Source organism: Schistocerca americana, chromosome 6, assembly GCF_021461395.2.
Source record: "Schistocerca americana isolate TAMUIC-IGC-003095 chromosome 6, iqSchAmer2.1, whole genome shotgun sequence".
Lineage (NCBI taxonomy): Eukaryota > Metazoa > Arthropoda > Insecta > Orthoptera > Acrididae > Schistocerca > Schistocerca americana.
In genome coordinates this window covers 355,192,650-355,211,266 of record NC_060124.1, presented here as the reverse complement: position 1 = coordinate 355,211,266, position 18,617 = coordinate 355,192,650, and the positions used below count along the sequence as shown (strand labels likewise).

At 43.3% G+C, this 18,617-nt stretch overlaps 1 protein-coding gene across 1 annotated transcript in view; it reads right to left on the bottom strand.

Moving 5' to 3' along the window:
* LOC124619559 (39S ribosomal protein L4, mitochondrial) overlaps window positions 1-18,617 on the bottom strand; it is a 53,371-nt gene that overhangs the window by 15,069 nt on the left and 19,685 nt on the right. The window contains exon 4 of the mRNA XM_047146042.1: window positions 9,322-9,431. Within this exon, the coding sequence (XP_047001998.1) occupies window positions 9,322-9,431 (110 nt within the window). The remainder of the gene's footprint in view (window positions 1-9,321; window positions 9,432-18,617) is intronic.

Sequence of the window (18,617 nt, the reverse complement as noted above, 5' to 3'; positions counted from 1 at the left end):
AGTGGTCATTTGTGCCTTGTCTGCACCAACCAATCTATCAGAATTGCAAGCTGTAATGAGGAATCTAACCTATTACATCCATTTTATCCCGAATGTTGCTCAGATCACAGTACCTCTGAATATGGCACTGCACAAGGATTTTGTTCATATGGTCATCCGAATGTCAGAATGCTTTCCAGTGGCTGGAAGATGCACTACTAAGTGATCGATGTTTGGTTCGCTTTGATCCCAGCAAGCCGGTCACTCTTGCAGTAGATGCCTCATCTTATGGCACTGGTGCAGTGCTGTCAACCTGCATGGGCTCCAATGACAGGCCAACCGCATTTGCGTCAAAGACACTGACCAAGGCCCAATGCAACTACAGCCAATTTGAAAAGGAGGTATTGGCTATCATTTATGGGGTCACGCACTTCCATCAAAACCTGTGCAGCCACTTTTCTCTAGTCACAGACCACAGACAGCTCTATTCAGATCCTCCCAGCCTGTCCAAGCACATACAGTACAGAAGTTACAACGGTGGGACCTTCTTTTGTGGGCATATCGGCCCACTATCAAACACCCTAACACCTGTCGAGGCTCCCTATTGGCTCCGATGCTGCATTTCATTCCTCCAAGAACTCTTGTCATCACATTGATTCAGAAGAAATCCAGCTTTGGAAGGTTTTCTGGTCACCTTCCACTGTGTGGCACAAGAGACAGTATCGGACCCAGTTTTGCAGATGGTGCCCAAGTTTGTTCGTTGTGGGTGGCCGCGGAGTCTGAAGGAGATATGCCACCCAGTGGTTCATTGCTACTTTACTCATTGACATACCATCTCTGTACAGATTGGCACCTTCCTGATGCACACTGAAAGTGGTGATGCAAGATTCATGGTCACTCAGTCCCTCCAGCGAAAAGTTCTTCCATTGTTGCACCAAGGACATTGGAGTATTGTCCGCACCAAGCAGATGACAAAGTGCCACTGTACATCGCCAAGAATGGATGTACAATTAGAGGTCATGACTTCACAGTGTGCAATGTGTGCAGGGTATCAGTCTGCTCCCTCATGGCAGTACTTTGAGTGGCCATATCCTGATAGACCTTGGCAATGCCTGCTCATACGTTCTGCTGAGCCATACTGGAGCATGCACTGGCTGATGGTTGTCGATACATATGGCAAGTTTCCCAGCATCGTTCCACTGAAGTCTACTACTTCAGTCACCACAGTATCAGCTCGTATGTCAATCTTCTGCACTGGAGGCTTACCTCAGGTGATAGCGTCAGATAATGGACTGCAGTTCACATCTTGGGAGTTTGAACAATTTTGTGCAGACAATGTCCTTATGGCACCCTTTCATCCACAGGTGAATGGTGAAGCCAAACGCTTTGTAAGGACCTTTAAATCACACATAATCAAGTTACAAGCCATCCACACACAGGACCAGGCTTTGACAGTTTTTCTCTTGTCATATCGCTCCCTGTCCGAAGATGAAAGTCATCAGCACAGCTCCTGCATGGACAACACCACAGGACTTCACTCCATTTTTTATGTCTGCCACACAGGCCTTATGCCCCTCCTTCCGACTCACAGTTTTGATCTCAGCAACCAGTGTTATTTTGTGCATTTGGCAGGGGTTGGAGATGGGAATCGGGTGTGGTGTCTGAGGTGGTATCCCATTCGACCTACATAATCCATGGTCCAGCAGGCATCAGAACAAGCTTTGGCCGAATCCACTCAGTAGATTTTTCTGCTCTCTTTTTGTTCACAGATCCAACATGCAGCCAGGGCATGCAGCAGCCACCGTCATAGTTGCAGATGTCACCTCCAGCAGACAGTTGTCTCTGCAGTGGGAGACATCCATGGACGCTGACCTGGCACTGCTGCCAGCATCACAGTTGTACTGGCACCTCTTCACACAGCCACCAACAGGGTCGCACTCGGTTTCCTGGCTGGATGCCCTGGAGGGCGCAGATGTAATTGCCAGCAGCCTGCCTGTTGCATCATCTACCTCTGTGCCTATGGCCACTGAAGCGCACCCTGTGACTGGTTTTCTGGTCAGAATTTTCAGCCACACATAGTGTGTACACTGCGTTGTGGGTGGGTGCTTGGCATCGACTGAAGATTTGACACCTACCTCCTCAATTATCTTGGGGCTTCATCTCCCCCCCCCCTCCCCTCCCCACCACGTGGCCCATCTCCATACCCAATGCTAGGGCAGATGATTGAGAGAGGGGAGATGGGGAATGTGGTGTCATTTAGTATTGAGAGTGGTGCAAGAAGTACCAACCACTGTGGAACTACTGAACAATAAAGTGGTATCATGAGGCACCAATGAGATTCTAGAAATAAGCCATGCCTCCTGTAGTTGTGAGGCACCACCACCATGCATTTGCCTTCAAACAGTGTTGCCAGAAGCCAGGAGGGCAGTTCTGTTGAAGGTCAGATCCTGCCCACTTCCAGGAAGTTCCTATTGCACTAACATCATCGTGCTGCCTACTCACCATCAGACAGCCTGTGTCAATCATTGGGGAGTGAAGAGACTTCCGTCTCCTGTGACCTGTGCCTATGTGCCAACGCTAGCAGAACTGTATCAACAAGTGTTTACAAATTTGTGTTTTCTAGCAACTGTAGTGAAGCCAAAGTAAGGCCATTCTAAACTTGTATTGATTCGCCACTCACTCAGTAGTCGTGGTTCATTTAGTGTGTTCTGAACTGTAAGTCCACAGGTGCAGTTTCATAGATACAGCCGAACCTGACAAGCAAAGATAAGTTTTGTTGCAATTAATAAAGTATTACTTGTTCGGAGTTTGCTAATTTACTGTACTATCACTACTCACCTTATTGTCCAGAAGTCAGACACAACACTAACAACTGGGCAATATGTAAATGTAGCACTGAACATAAAGAAAACAAACAGTATGCACTTCAGCCTAAAGAATGAACATATTTCTGTCACATTAAGCACAGTTGATAAATTTATAGATTGTGTAACAAACAAAAAGTTTTTAGGGATGAATACTGAAAGTCAGCTGACATGGAACGAACACGTAAAGATGCTGGCAAGAAGAACGTCATCAGCATTCTCTGTTCTTAGAGTTCTATCATCAATTTGTTACAGACCACATCTTGTGGTGACATACTATTCCTATGTATTTCCATTTCTTGGCTATGATATCCTTTTTTGGGGATCAATGGCATAAAAAATGGGTACAGTCTTTAAACTGCAGAAAAGGGCTGTAAAAATAATAGCTAGAAATAGGAACAAGGCTCACTGTAAAAAACTGTTAAAAAACTGCATCCTTACTGTTGTAACAAATGAGTGCACTATCAATCTGTTGTGCATATCAAAGAAAACAGTACTAGGTATTTCACTAATAGTTCTATATATAATCATGGAACATAAGCTAGTTTGGACTTACATTTATCAAGGGAAAACAATCAAAAAATTCAAAACATCATTTTCTATCAGGGAATTAAATTGTATAATAAATTGACCACGGAGATGAAAAATATTCTTAAAATACAACTGTTTAAAAAGGCAACTAAAACATTCTTCATGAATAATGCATACTACACCATCAAAGATTATGTATATTCAGAGTAGCAGTTAATAATGAAAGGGGATAACTGCAACACAATATCACATTACATTACTGTAATGCTTTTGCAAGAAAATTATGTGCCAAGATCTACAGTGCATGATAGCAATGTCTTGTCATTATCCTGTGCCTAAAATTTCACTAATCATGGTGGGGGGAGGGGGTATTTACTCAGTTATGCCCTTTCTGAGATACTAGAGTTGAAAAGTCATTAATTTTGTGGATTTTTTTGAGAACTTCTGCCCCATGTATCCAAAAAACTATAAATGCAAAAATGACCAAATATGCTGATATCATAAAAAAATCTACATAGAACATGATCACAAAAGTAGAGCTTCCTAAACCAATTACATGAAGAGAGTAAACAGTTCAAACTTGACAAGAATTCTTTTGTGATACACAGCCATCACTCCATCATCACACTCAGTCTTTTCACTTCTCTCCTTTTTCGATGCTCCCCCCCTCCCCCCCCCCCCCCCCACCCAAAGATCTCTCCCCTGCCCTCCACCTAACCTGCAGCACTTCACTGTCCACCACCCCTACCATACTATTCCTCCCCATCCCCACCCTAGCCTCCTCCATACCCCCACCCAGTCGCCACTCGTATCATGCACTGGTGCTGCTACTCGCGGTGTGGTTTCAGTTGCCTGAGACTGCACTTGTTTGTGAGAGTTGCACGTGTGTGTGTGTGTGTGTGTGTGTGTGTGTGTGTGTGAGAGAGAGAGAGAGAGAGAGAGAGAGAGAGAGAGAGAGAGAGAGAGAGAGATGAATGTCTTAAGGACTAAAAGCATTATTTGTGACAGTCTTTTTGTTGTGCCTACCTGTGACTCAGCATCTCCGCTATATGGTGAGTAGCAACTTTCCTTTTCATAACATTGTTACATTCCATCCTAAATTCTCTATTGTTTGATTTTTGCCTGACGGGTTTTCTTTGATCATAACCCAGTGCTGTTTTCCTATGTTACTATTTTCTTATGTATCACTATACTCAATGTCTGTCCTTCTTTCTTTTCTTTCCTGTGTTCCTCTTGTTGCCTTACATACCACACTGCACGCTCTACTTATGAGCCATACTGTTCAACCGTCTCAGCCGTGCACAACAGACAGCTACAAGAGCACACTGATTGTCGGTGCAGCATCTTATGTGCCACATTACTCTTACCAATATAATTAATCCTATACTTTCAAACTGATCACTCTCCCTGCGTCACTCTCCCGTATTTCCACATGTTATTTCCTGCAGCTTTCAAAAGGCTCTGAGCACTATGGGACTTAACATCTGAGGTCATCAGTACCCCTCCCCCTCAGCTTTCAGTGCCACATGATCTTGTATCTCATTCTATGAACCACTCCCCAACCCCACTCTTTCTCCGCCTCAACCCAGGACCTATGATGTTTTGAGTACTAGTCAAAGAAGCTACTCACAGACCATAGATGGTAAACTACCTTACAAACATCAAAATTTGCTCAGTCTCCAAAGCTTGTCCCCGTGTCCCTACTGTGTACCCTTGTTGTTGTTGTTGCTGCTGTTGTGGTCCTCAGTCCTGAGACTGGTTTGATGCAGCTCTCCATGCTACTCTATCCTGTGCAAGCTTCTTCATCTCCCAGTACTTACTGCAACCTGCATCCTTCTGAATCTGCTTAGTGTATCATCTCTTGGTCTCCCTCTACGATTTTTACCCTCCACACTGCCCTCCAATGCTAAATCTGTGATCCCTTGATGCCTCAGAACATGTCCTACCAACCGGTCCCTTCTTCTTGTCAAGTTGTGCCACAAACTCCTCTTCTCACCAATTCTATTCAATACCTCCTCATTAGTTATGTGATCTACCCATCTAATCTTCAGCATTCTACTGTAGCACCACATTTCGAAAGCTTCTATTCTCTTCTTGTCCAAACTATTTATCGTCCTTGTTTCACTTCCATACACGGCTACACTCCATACAAATACTTTCTGAAATGACTTCCTGACACTTAAATCTATATTTGATGTTAACAAATTTCTCTTCTTCAGAAACGTTTTCCTTGCCATTGCCAGTCTACATTTTATATCCTCTCTACTTTGACCATCATCAGTTATGTTGCTCCCAAAATAGCAAAACTCCTTTACTACTTTAAGCGTCTGATTTCCTAATCTAATTCCCTCAGCATCACCCAACTTAATTCGACTGCATTCCATTATTCTCGTTTTGCTTTTGTTGATGTTCATCTTATATCCTCCTTTCAAGACACTGTCCATTCCGTTCAACTGCTCTTCCAAGTCCTTGACAGAATTACAATGTCATCGGCGAACCTCAAAGTTTTTATTTCTTCTCCATGGATTTTAATACCTACTCCGAATTTTTCTTTTGTTTCCTTTACTGCTTGCTCAATACACTGATTGAATGACATCTCACTCCCTTCCCAACTACTGCTTCCCTTTCATGCCCCTCGGCTCTTATACCTGCCATCTGGTTTCTGTACAAATTGTAAATAGCCTTTCGCTCCCTGTATTTTACCCCTGCAACCTTTAGAATTTGAAAGAGAGTATTCCAGTCAACAATGTCAAAAGCTTTCTCTAAGTCTACAAATACTAGAAACATAGGTTTGCCTTTCCTTAATCTTTCTTCTAAGATAAGTCATAGAGTCAGTATTGCCTCACGTGTTCCAATATTTCTATGGAATCTAAACTAATCTTCCCCGAGGTTGGCTTCTACCAGTTTTTCCATTCGTCTGTAAAGAATTCACATTAGTATTTTGCAGCTGTGACTTATTAAACTGATAGTTTGGTAATTTTCACATCTGTCAACACCTGCTTTCTTTGGGATTGGAATTATTATATTCTTCTTGAAGTCTGAGGGTATTTCACCTGTCTCATACATCTTGCTCACCAGATGATAGAGTTTTGTCAGGACTGGCTCTCCCAAGGCCGTCAGTAGTTCCAATGGAATGTTGTCTACTCCCGGGGCCTTGTTTTGACTCCGGTCTTTCAGTGCTCTGTCAAACTCTTCACGCAGTATTGTATCTCCCATTTCATCTTCATCTACATCCTCTTCCATTTCCATAATATTGTCCTCAAGTACATCGTCCTTGTATAGACCCTCTATATACTCCTTCCACCTTTCTGCTTTCCCTTCTTTGCTTAGGACTGGGTTTCCATCTGAGCTCTTGATATTCATACAAGTGGTTCTCTTTTCTCCAAAGCCCTCTTTAATTTTCCTGTAGGCAGTATCTATCTTACCCATAGTTCTACAGCCTTACATTCGTCCTCTAGCTATCCCTGCTCAGCCATTTTGCACTTCCTGTCGATCTCATTTTTGAGACTTTGTATTCCTTTTTGCCTGCTTCATTTAGTTCATTTTTATTTTTCCTCCTTTTTCAATTAAATTCAATATTTCTTCTGTTACCCAAAGATTTGTACTAGGCCTCATCTTTTTACCTACTTGATCCTCGGCTGCCTTCACTACTTCATCCCTCAGAGTGACCCATTCTTCTTCTACTGTATTTCTTTCCCCCATTCGTGACAATTGTTCCCTTATGCTCTCCCTGAAACTCTGTACAACCTCTGGTTTAGTCAGTTTATCTAGGTCCCATCTCCTTAAATTCCCAGCTTTTTGCAGTTTCTTCAGTTTTAATCTACAGTTCATAACCAATAGATTGTGGTCAGAGTCCACATCTGCCCCTGGAAATGCCTTACAATTTAAAACCTGGTTCCTAAATCTCTGTCTTACCCTTGGTCTCAGTTAAAAACATAGCAGTGTATTCTAATCTCGATCGATCCTTTATAATCGAGTCCCAATATAATGACACATGAGCAAAGGGCCTCATCTTTTCAAATATCTTGCATCTGTTCTCCTGGCAATGTTCAGCCAACCTCCCTTTACTTGATGTGTCTTGTATTTTCAGCACAACACCCAGCTACAGCGCCAATATTATGACCTATCTAGACACTGCTGAATTTGCAAGGGACACCGTGCACATTGGGCACACAAAGACCTCCTTCGTCACAAGGTGTAATATATCTCGTGCCTTGGAGGTGGGCCTGAACACTTGTCTCATCCTACATCTCTGCAGCATGCATTCTGTCTTGCTGGTCATTGCGTCATACTATGGAAGGATTGCATCCAGTTAGGCAATTTCCGCCGATTCAGGAGGCATACTTCGTTGGTGGTATTTGAAAGCAGTTTCAATGTCTCTCTTGATGCAACCATGGTCTGTAAACATGAGTCCCAAATCCTACAATTCAATGTGTAGATGGTTGTCATCAGAAATCATCTTTGCTCTTTGAATTAATATGTTCAGACCACTGTCTTGTGTATAGGGTGGAAAAAACTATTTGTGTTCAAGTACCAGCCAGTTTGGTTTCCCATACACTAAATGACCAAGCTGCTCAAATCAAATACCCAAGAATTTTATGTTGCTATGGATGTTTTTAATGTGATCAACAAACTGCTGCAGTGGATTTTCACTGTTAGGCCATATGAGGAATGCGTCATCAACATACTGTAGAAAGCAAGATGGAAGCAATATCACAAGAGTTCATGATCGATGGAGACAGTGATGATCCATTGCTGTGCCATCTGTCATCTCAGAATATTTGTCATGGTACAGGTAGCACACTTTCATTACGGCATGGTGGAACAACGTGACAATCCCAGGTGCAAACTGTTGGCTCAAAATATCCAGCATATCTTTTACAAGCTCTCTCATAAAGACATCCAGATAATTATGTCGTTCTGGCCAGTTTCATTTTCTAGAGTGTCTCACTGTTTGCGAGTTAATAACTTGGCGTTTGCAGTGCCCTACTTTAAGTGCTAATAAGCCTACCAGTCTGTTGGTGGGTGAACTGACTGCATCAAAAATGGGCTTAAGTGGGATAACTTCCTTGTATATCTTCATCAATCTACAAAGACGAGAATGTCTGGGGAATGTGGCATTAATTTCTTCATTCATCCTGGCAACCAGAATCCTCCTAGAACTTTACTGCCTTTCTGACAACGGCCTGTGTTGGATCAAAACTAAGCTCCCAGCATGTATTGTCCTCTAAAAGTGTAGCACTTTCTGGTGGTATATTTCGTTGTTCATTGTTCAGAGATCCACAGTGCCATTTCCTTTATAAGCTGGCCCAAAAGCTAAGCCTTTGAACACACATAACAAGCATAACCCTTGTTGTTCCTCAAGGCTAATATTAAATTTTGGTGGCTCTGCTAGTGGTCAGGCTGACATCCTCGGCTGTTCCGTGCAAGAGATGCCTAACACACTGCTGTATTCCACTAATTATATCCAATATTGGTCATACCCAGTCGAATAGCAAGTTGATGATGGAAATAAATGACAATCAAGGAGGTTTTGGCATTAATTTATCACGCTGATACCTCATGTGTCAGATCTACTATCTCATTATGGCTTGACTAGCCTTCTTTAAAATTCTGACTGCAGCACTAACTTACCCAGGTAGCTCTGCAAAATCAACTGATATTACTTACAACTTATTTCAGAATATATAAAACATCTTACCATGTACTTTAAGAGGAATCACTTGTAAAAACATACCCCCATGATTTCATATATTTGACTCTTTTGTGAAATCTGGCTGAATTTCATATTAATTAGCTATCACTGATCTAAATGTTTATACACAAGCAGTCGCGAAAGGAAGAAGATATAAATGACTAAGGTGATTTGTTTTATTATCCTGGCTTGTCTAATCATAATTTCACTGTAACAAAATTTGAAAAGAAATAAAACAACCAAGAGACTCACTCATCCACAAACAGTACAGATGGGCCCCAATTTCTGCATTCCAGTAGATCTTCTATAAACTTAGGGTCATCATTTGGTATTTCCAAAGAGCTGACAATGTGAAGATCATCCTGAAAATAACAAAATGTAAATTCATAAAAAATTGAATCTATCAAACCTCTAAAATTTTTATGTTAACAAAACTTTTAAATCAGATATCAATAAAAGAATACAATCATTTCATTGTCAAACTTAATGGAAACCGAAGTAATTAATAAGCAGTGTGATAATACACAGAGTGATAATAACTGAAGTTTCAGTTTTAAAATGCCGTAAAGAAAGAACCACTGCTCAGAATGACATCAAATTTGAATGGAATGTTATTAAAGAAGCGGAGAATTTTACAAGAGGAGGGGGGGGGGGGGGGGAGGGAGGAACTAACAAAAATTTTCCTACTGGATGGTGCTGTAAATGTCATAACATAAATGTGATACGTGCATGATCGCACAGGTTCAGCCTTCTACAGTAATGACACGGTTAGTTAAGTAAGCCCATACAGCAAGGCAAGGTCATAATGCATCAGATGGGAAAAACCAGTTTTTATGTTCCCGAAGCAAAAACTGCATAAAAAGCAACAAGAAAATCAGTTTTTCATTGTTGTGCGACTGACGCAAAACATGCTTCAATACGCTGTCCACCATTTTCTGCCACAAAGTTGAGATTGAGAAACAAGTTCCACAGCAGATCGGAGAGTCTCAGGGGTCACATTCAGTATATGTTGCACAATGTGTGCCTTCAATTCAGATATGTTTGGAATTAAAGCATTTAATACAGCACCTTTCAGATAAACCCACAGCCAAAAGTCACACAGATTAAGATCAGATGGGCTGGGCTGGATAGCTGTAGGGAAAAGATGACTGATAATTATAGCATTTCCAAAACACCAATGCAGCAACTGCTTTACTAGCTGTGCTATGTGCGGAGCAGTGCTATCTTGCATAAAAATGATCCTACCCACTCATCCATAGCTGTTGAAGGGTTGGGATAATGTTGATGTGCAAAAGACTCTCATAATATTTGCCAGTGAGGATATAGGTGACAGGACCTGCAAAAATCATCTCCTCAAAAAAATGTGGCCCGAGGATAAACAATGTCGTCAAGCCACAATGCATCGTTACAGTTTGATAAGCGAGCAGATTTTCTGTTGCCTGCAATTCTGTGAACTGTAATGACCTTGGCGATGGAAATGGGGTTTGTGTGTCCACAGAATATTCCTTGGCCATTCATTGTCCACTCCCATGTGAGTAAGAAAGTTTAGAGTAAACGTTTGTCTTACTGGTAGGTCAGCATGAAGCAACTCTTCAATGTGGGTAATTCTCTATGGCTAGCAGTGCAGGATGTTTCTAAGGAGGTGTATGTGAATGGACCTCAAGTACAGGTGGTAAAGGCAAGCACCCCACTTCAGACAGAAGAGACTGGACACAAACTGCAATCGTAAGCCCTGATCAGGGCCGACGATGCAGGAGATGAACCGCCATGGGTGCGAAAAGGAGACACTAATTCAGATGCTCAGGAGAAGTATGAATGTGTGCAATGTAAGTGGCGAGCAGTTGTGCATGCCTAACCTTCAATGGAGGGACCCTGGCCTCCACCAGGACACTGGTCACTGGACTCATCCTAAAAGGTCCTGTTGCCAGTTGAACCCCACAGTGGAGCACTGGGTAGAGTAAATGCAACGCTGGGGACACTGCCGAACTGTAAACCAGACTCCCATAGTCAAGATAGGATTGAACAAGGGCTCTGTAGAGCTGCAGCAGCATAGAGCGATCTGCATCCCAGTTGGTGTTGCTCAGGCAGCAGAGGGCATTGAGATGCTGCCAGCACTTCCGCTTCAGCTGACGAAGATGAGGAGGCCACACCAATCGGGCGTCAAAAACCAGTCCTACGAATCAAAATGTCTACACTACAATGAGTTGATCGTCATTAAGGTAAAATTCTGGTTCTGGATGAATGGTACAATGCCGACAGAAGTGCATGACACACGCCTTCACGGCTGAAAACTGGAAGCCGTGGGCTAGAGCTTATGACTGCGCCTGTGGATGGCTCCCTGTAGACGCCACTCAGCAACACCAGTACTGGAGGAGCACTACAAAATGCAGAAGTCATCTGCATACAGAGAAGGTGAGACAGATGGCCCAATAGCTGCTGCTAGACCCTTAATGGCCACTAAAAATAGAGATACATTCAATACAGAGCTTTGCGGGACCCCATTCTCCTGTATATGGGGGAACAATGGGAAGCACCAACTTGAACATGGAAAGTACGGAGCGATAGGAAATTTATGACACGACCTTGCGACATCATATCCTTGCCACATTATATGAGTGTGGGCTCCGGAGACCACATTCATATAATGTGGCAAGGATATGATGTCGCCAGGCCATGTCATAAGCTTTACGTAAATCAAAAAAGATGGCAACAAGATGTTGGCGTCTGGATAAGGCTGTTTGGATGGCAAACTTGAGGGAAAATAGATTATCAGCGGTAGAGCGACCTTGATGGAAACCACCCTGGCATGGAGCTGGGACGCCATATGACTTTAGGACACAACACAACTGCTGACTTACCATATGTTCTAACAGCTTACAAAGAACATTGGTGAGGCTGATGGGCTGATAGCTATCCACGTCAAGTGGGTATTTGCCAGGCTTGAGCACTGGAATGATGATGTTCTCCCGCCATTGCGATGGAAAGATGCCATCGCACCAGATCCGGTTGAAGATGATGAGGAGATGTCGCTTGTAGTCAGACAAGAGAGTTTGATCATCTGACTGTGGATCCAATCTGGCCCAGGAGCTGTGTCGGGGCAATGTGCAAGGCACTGAGGAGCTCCCGTGCTGTAAATGGAGCATTATAGGGTTTACTGTGATGTTCAGTGAATGAGAGGGCTTTCTTTTCCATCCGCTGTTTGAGGGTGCGAACGGCTGGGGGATAATTCCCCGACACCGAGGCTCGAGCATAGTGCTCAGCAAAGTGCTTGATAATTGCGTTTGTGTCAGTAGTTAACACACCACTGATATTAATGCCAGTGACACCCGTCGGGGTCTGGTACCCACAAACAAGCCTGATCTTCATCCAGACTTGGGAAGGTGACGTATAACACCCAATGGTTGAGAAGTACCTCTCCCAACATTCCTGTTTCAGTCTTTTTATAAGCTGGCAAACACGGGCATGGAGCAGTTTAAAAGTTATTAGGTGCTCTAGGGAAGAGTGCCGCTGTAGAGCTTGCTGACGCTCTTTAATTTCCTCAGCAATTTCTGACGACCACCAAGGTACTGACTTTTGCTGGGGGCACTCTAAAGAAGAAGGGATCGTGTTTTCCGTTGCAGAAACTATTGTTCTGGTGACCCACTCAACCACCACATCGATGGTACCATGTGAGGGAGATTCAATGGTGGCAGCAGAGGTGAAAGCTTCTCAGTCTGCCTTGGACAGATGGGAGAAGTCCTGGGCTGCAGAGCGATAAATCGATGGCCGAGTAAGTGCCATGAGCCACACTGTAATGTGTGGGGCCCCAGTATTTAAGAGGCAGAGGTTGAGTTGAGATAGCAAAGTTTCAACATCTCTACCTCGGCCAGTAAGCAGGGTGCCACCCCACAAGGGGTTATAGGCGTTAAAATCTCCAAAAAGTAGGAAAGGTTTAGGGAGTTGATGAATCAGTGCAGCCAATGTGTTCAGGGATACTGCACCATCTGGGAGAAGATATACGTTGCAGACAGTTATTTCCTGTGTTGTCCTTATCCTGACAGCCACAGCTTGAAGAGGGGTTTGAAGGGGTGCAGGTTCACTGCATACGGAGTACAGGACATAGACACAAATTCCACCTGACACTTTATTATAGTCGCTACAGTTCTTTTAATATCCCCTATAGCGGCAGAGGGCAGGGGTCTGCATTGCCGGCTACCAGGTTTCCTGGAGGGCAATGCAGAAAGCAGGTGTAAAGCTTAACAGTTACTGTAGCTCAGCCAGGTGGTGGAAAAAACCGCAGCAATTCCACTGGAGGATGATGTTATTGTGAGGCTGGTAAGGCATGAAGTGCACAGGGAGGCAGGTTATGCCTCAGGGTCACTTGCTGCCATTGATTATGTGTATCCATTCCTATTGTGGATGAGGCAGCAGTGAGATCCAGGCCCTCAGGGGACACTACAATCCCCACATCCTCAGATGCAGAACTGGTAGGGAGTGGTGGTGTTTGGGCCACTGGAGGGTCCTTTTGCTTAGCAGACTTCTTCTTTGTTTGCTTGCCAACTCACTTCTCTTTAGGGGCTTGCTGGGAGGACTTCTCCAAAGCAGCTTCAGGCATGGAGGAAGACCATGTCCTGCAGCTTTTGGCTCCTATAGCCACTACTGAGTGTCCTCTGTGGCATTAATGGAGACCTTGGGAGAGACGGTCCCAAGGGACCCCTTCCGCATGAGAGGAGCCGAAGGAGACTGTTGCTTCTCCAGCTGGGGAGAGGGGACCGATGTCCCCTGCATTTGGGGGGGATCTTGCTCCAGAGCTAGGTACTTTGGAAGCAACAGAAGGAGATTTGCTCCCTACCGCCAAGGGGCATACGTATTCTGGCGACCTGGAGGGACCACTGTTCGTGGCACAGAGTGTGGCACAAGTGTACTTGTGATGGCGATGATAATGTAGCTGCAGCATATGTGGACATCAACCCAATGGTGTGTAATCATTCATATTTACATTTAGCCTCTTGGTAAATCAACCGGTCCAGGGTCTTGTACGCCATGATTTTCCACTCCTCGTGGAATGCTGTGCAGTCTGGCGAGCAGGGGGAGTGCTGCTCTCCATGGTTGATACAAGTGGGAGGAGGCGCACATGGAGTATCTGAATGCAGTGGACATCTGCAGTCTCGACATGTGGCACTGGAAGTGCAGCAGGAAGACGTGCCCGAATTTCCAGCACTCAAAGTGCCACATAGGGGGAGGGACATATGGTTTAATGTCACAGTGGTAAACCATGACGACCTTTTCATGCAATGAATCACCCAAAGGCCAAGATGAAGGCACTGGTAGCAACCCTGCAGTCTTTGGATCCCCAGTAAACACGCTGTATGAAATGAACAACCTGCCATTCTATATTGGTGCGAAACGCCCGGGATTGGGCTGGGTATGCTGTCTAAATCAAGACTGCACCGCCTCTCATCTTGGACAGTGCTGTCACTTCCCCAAACTTATTCTCAAGATGTTCAACCAAAAATTGAGGCTTCGTAGGTAGAAAGGAGTCCCCGTCTATTCTACTACAGACTAAATACTGAGGTGAATAGGGCTCTCTTCTTTCTGTAGCCCTACATTCCTCTTGTGGTGTGGCGAGGGAGGGAAATGATTTTGGGTCATACCTGTCAGCACTGCACTCGATCTTGCCCTTCATAGAGACTGCTGGTGCCGTTTGGTCACCAACAAGAGATGACTTAGTCTGCTTCATTGTGGGTCATCCGCCCTGATGCCACCCACTCTGATCAGTGGTTCTTCCCCACAGGCTCCACCCAGCCACAGCAAAGGCCACCTGGCACAATGGCAATTGCCGGGAGTCCTGATGCCCAGGGAAGACAGGCATTTACTCCTTGGCATACATGGGGAGTTTACAGCTCAGGCATCAGCAGTGCGATCCCTGTGTTGTCAGGGGGCTACCACCAAATAGGTACATGACGGCCCCACCACAATGGACTGGCTACCGTGCTGGATATTGGGCACAGAGAAATCCAATATTGTCATGGGGGTGAAAGAGGACAGGAGACAATGGAAGTAGATGACATGCCCTGGGAAGTGTCCTCGCCCAAATAGTTGAATTGTAGGTGGAGGTGCAAAGCCATGATGACAAGAGGTTCAGGATATCAAATCTAAGGGCACTAAGGAAGACATCGTTCCCCATATGGCCTGCACTTCTGAGAATTTGGAAAGTGGCAGGTCAAACCATGAAATGGGACCTGAATTTACAGGGCCAAAAAGTGTGAGACTCTGTTAGTCACCTCTTACGACAGGCAGGAATACCTTGATCCTATTCTAACCCCTGGACCCGCAGTGGGGGGGGGGGGGGGGGGGGGGGGGGGGGGGGGGGGGGGGGGGGGGGGGAGGGATGCTATAGAAGAATGTTACAGATTTGATGCGTAGATTGAGATTGAATAGTAAATGAAGTGACACTAAAAGGAATTGGAAAAAAGATAAATTTGTAACACAACTTGACTAAAAGAAGAGTTTGATTGATAGGACACAACCCAAAGCATCACAGAGTCATCAATTTGGCAACGGAAGGACATACGGGGGGTAAAAATTGTAAAGGGAGCCCAAGGCTTGAATACAGTAAGCAGGTTTAAATGGATGCCACTTGTAGTACAGGGTGTCCATAAAAGAATGTCCTAGTTATAAATTTTAATAGTATCAACTGTATGCGCTGTAGTGTATTCGTTCAAGGGAACAATTAAAGAGTACCTCGAAGTTTTAGATAAGCACATGTGAGAGTACTGATTTTTTGTTCCCCCACTTGCAGCACTACTCACGCACAATGGCGGCTCATGAGCATAAAGCGTTTTGTGTTCTGCAGTTTGCTACAAGTGGATTTGAATTCCAGTTCAACAAGTGTTTCTTTTAAAGTTTAATTGGCTACCCCATGTGGCAAAAAAATCCACTGATGGTATAGTCAATTTCAAATGATTGGATGTGTGTGTAAAGGGGAAAGCACAAGATGACTGAAAGTTTCTGAAGGGGATGTGGATTGTGTCAGAGCATCATACCTTCGTAATCCTAAGAAATCTATTCAGAAATCAAGTATTGAACTTAAGAAGCCAGAGATGATGTTGAGGAAGGTTTTAAGAAAATTATACTACACATGTGTCCATGCTGGTTACAGTTAGTACATGCTTTAAAGCCACGTGACTATGGCATTCGTTATAACTTTTTAGGTGAAGTGTTGCAGAGGGAAGATGACTTTCTTGATCATGTGTATTCAGTGTTGAGGCAACTTTTCATCTAAACAGAAGTTTGAATTGAGTGCAACAGTTGCAAATGTTTCTGTGTCACGAGGTACACCCATTGCTAACATAGTACCAACTAAACTGTGTACAAGTACATTAAAAGTTGTTTCACATGACATACTACCAGCAGGCACAGGAAAGTTTATTTGTGTTATGATAGATATCACTGTCCCACAACAAGCTTTATGTTTAATAGAACCAATGTCAGGCATAGCACATGCTAGGGAAATAAATGGCCAGGTTGTGGTGCCAATTAGCATGGATAATTTTGTAATGAATAAAGTTAAGTCTCCTGGAGGGATTGATAGTAGCTACACTAAAAGTAATCGAAAAAGATGATTTTGATGGATCAGAAATAGATTACAGTGTTGAGCAAACTGTCAGGACATCAGTGTTACATAATGAGGTTAGACATTTAAAGGGTAATGATCTATCAGTCATGGAGTCACTGTTACTTTGGTACAGAGATGTGATTAATGCAGGTCCTTTACCAGCCACAACCATAATGCTGCACTGCATTCCAACAGGTAGCCCTGTAACAGTGCACTGTTAGTAGTATAGGCTACAAAACATCTCCAGCCATTAACTGAACATTTTGTAGATCAACAGCTTAAAGAAGGAATAATAGAACACAATGATAGTCCTTGGTCAGCAAGCACAGAAACCATGCCGAAAAATTCACCTGACGGAAGAAGAAAACATACATTCTGTTGTGATTATAGGTTTTTAAATGAACATACAGTAAATGCAGATCCAATTCCAAATATCGCTGAAACTTTGGATAATCTGGGAAATGTAAAGTCTTTTCTATGATAGAATTAAGGACTTGGTATCAACAATTGAAGTGCGTCCAGAAAATAGCCTGAAACACAGCTTCTACAAAACCATATGGTCACTACCCACAGAATTCTTTTGCGTTAAAAAAGCCACCTGCAACGTTTCACCACTTGTTAGATGGAGTTCTTCGAGGTTTAAAACCAAAAACACGCATCGTCTACTTGGTTGACAACACTTTTTTTTCCCCCCTCTTTCCTTCTTTTTTTCAAAAGATCTAGATGAACATGCAGAGTGCCTAAGTGAACTATCTGATTAACTGCAAACATAAAAATGGATAGTCTATTTGGATGATGACCTTTCTTTTTCTCCCCCCCCCCCCCCCCCCCCCCCCCAAAAAAAAAAAAAGATCTCGATGAAAATGCAAAGCATTAAGTGAAGCATTTGATACAATTCAAACAGCAGCTCGTCTCATGTTAAGCTCTGATAAATTTTGCCCACCCACAAGTTACTTACCTGGAGCATATTATTAGCGAAGATGGAGTGAGGACAGATCTTTGTCTCACTTTAGTTGTGCATGATTTTTCAGATCCATTAACAGTTCAGCAATTGCAATCAGTTCTTGAATATCGCATATTATTACTGAACATTTATAAAAGGCTTTGTGGAAATTGCACAACCAGTGACTAGATTATTGAAAAAAGGGGATGTGTTTCAGTGGACACCAGAATGTCAGGCAGTGTTTTAAAATTTGAATGATATACTGACTTCAGATCCTATATTAATTTTTCCTGATTTACTAAAGGATTTATATTATTATGTGATGCAAGCAATACAGCTTTGGGCATCATTTTAAGTCAATCTGTAGATGGAGAAGAGCATACAGTAGCTTATGTGTCTCACCAGCTGAATATGGCTTAGTGCAATTATTCTACTACAGAAAACCAGATGTTAACATTGTATTTCTGTTGCTGTCTATATAGCTGTAAATTTGAAGTAGTTACAGATCATACAACCTTGAAGTGGTTATGGAGACTAAAAGAACCTTTACGTCATTTAATAAGACGGGCTAAACTTCAGTGAGTTTCAGTGTGATGTAGTTCATACGCCTGGTTCAAGCACACAAATGCGGATACGCTCAGTAGGAAAATTGCAGTGTTGCAAGTATCAGGATTGAATTTGGTAGATTTGAAAAAGGCGCAAGCAGTGGATACAGAATTCCAAGTTTACAGCAAACAACCACATATCTTACGCAAGAAGTTGTACTCTGTAAGTCAACTAAAGCAGAACATACATTGTTACTCCTGCAGCACTATAAACCAATGTGTTATGACAAGCACATAATCACGTACAATCAGGTGATGGATGTAGGAGTAATGACAGATGATCACACACACATTTTGGTGGAAAACATGATGTAAAGATGAGGAACAAAATGTAAAAAGTTGCAGTTCATGTGCACAATGAACAAATTTGAGTCACCAAAAGATACAACTTCAGAGATTACGA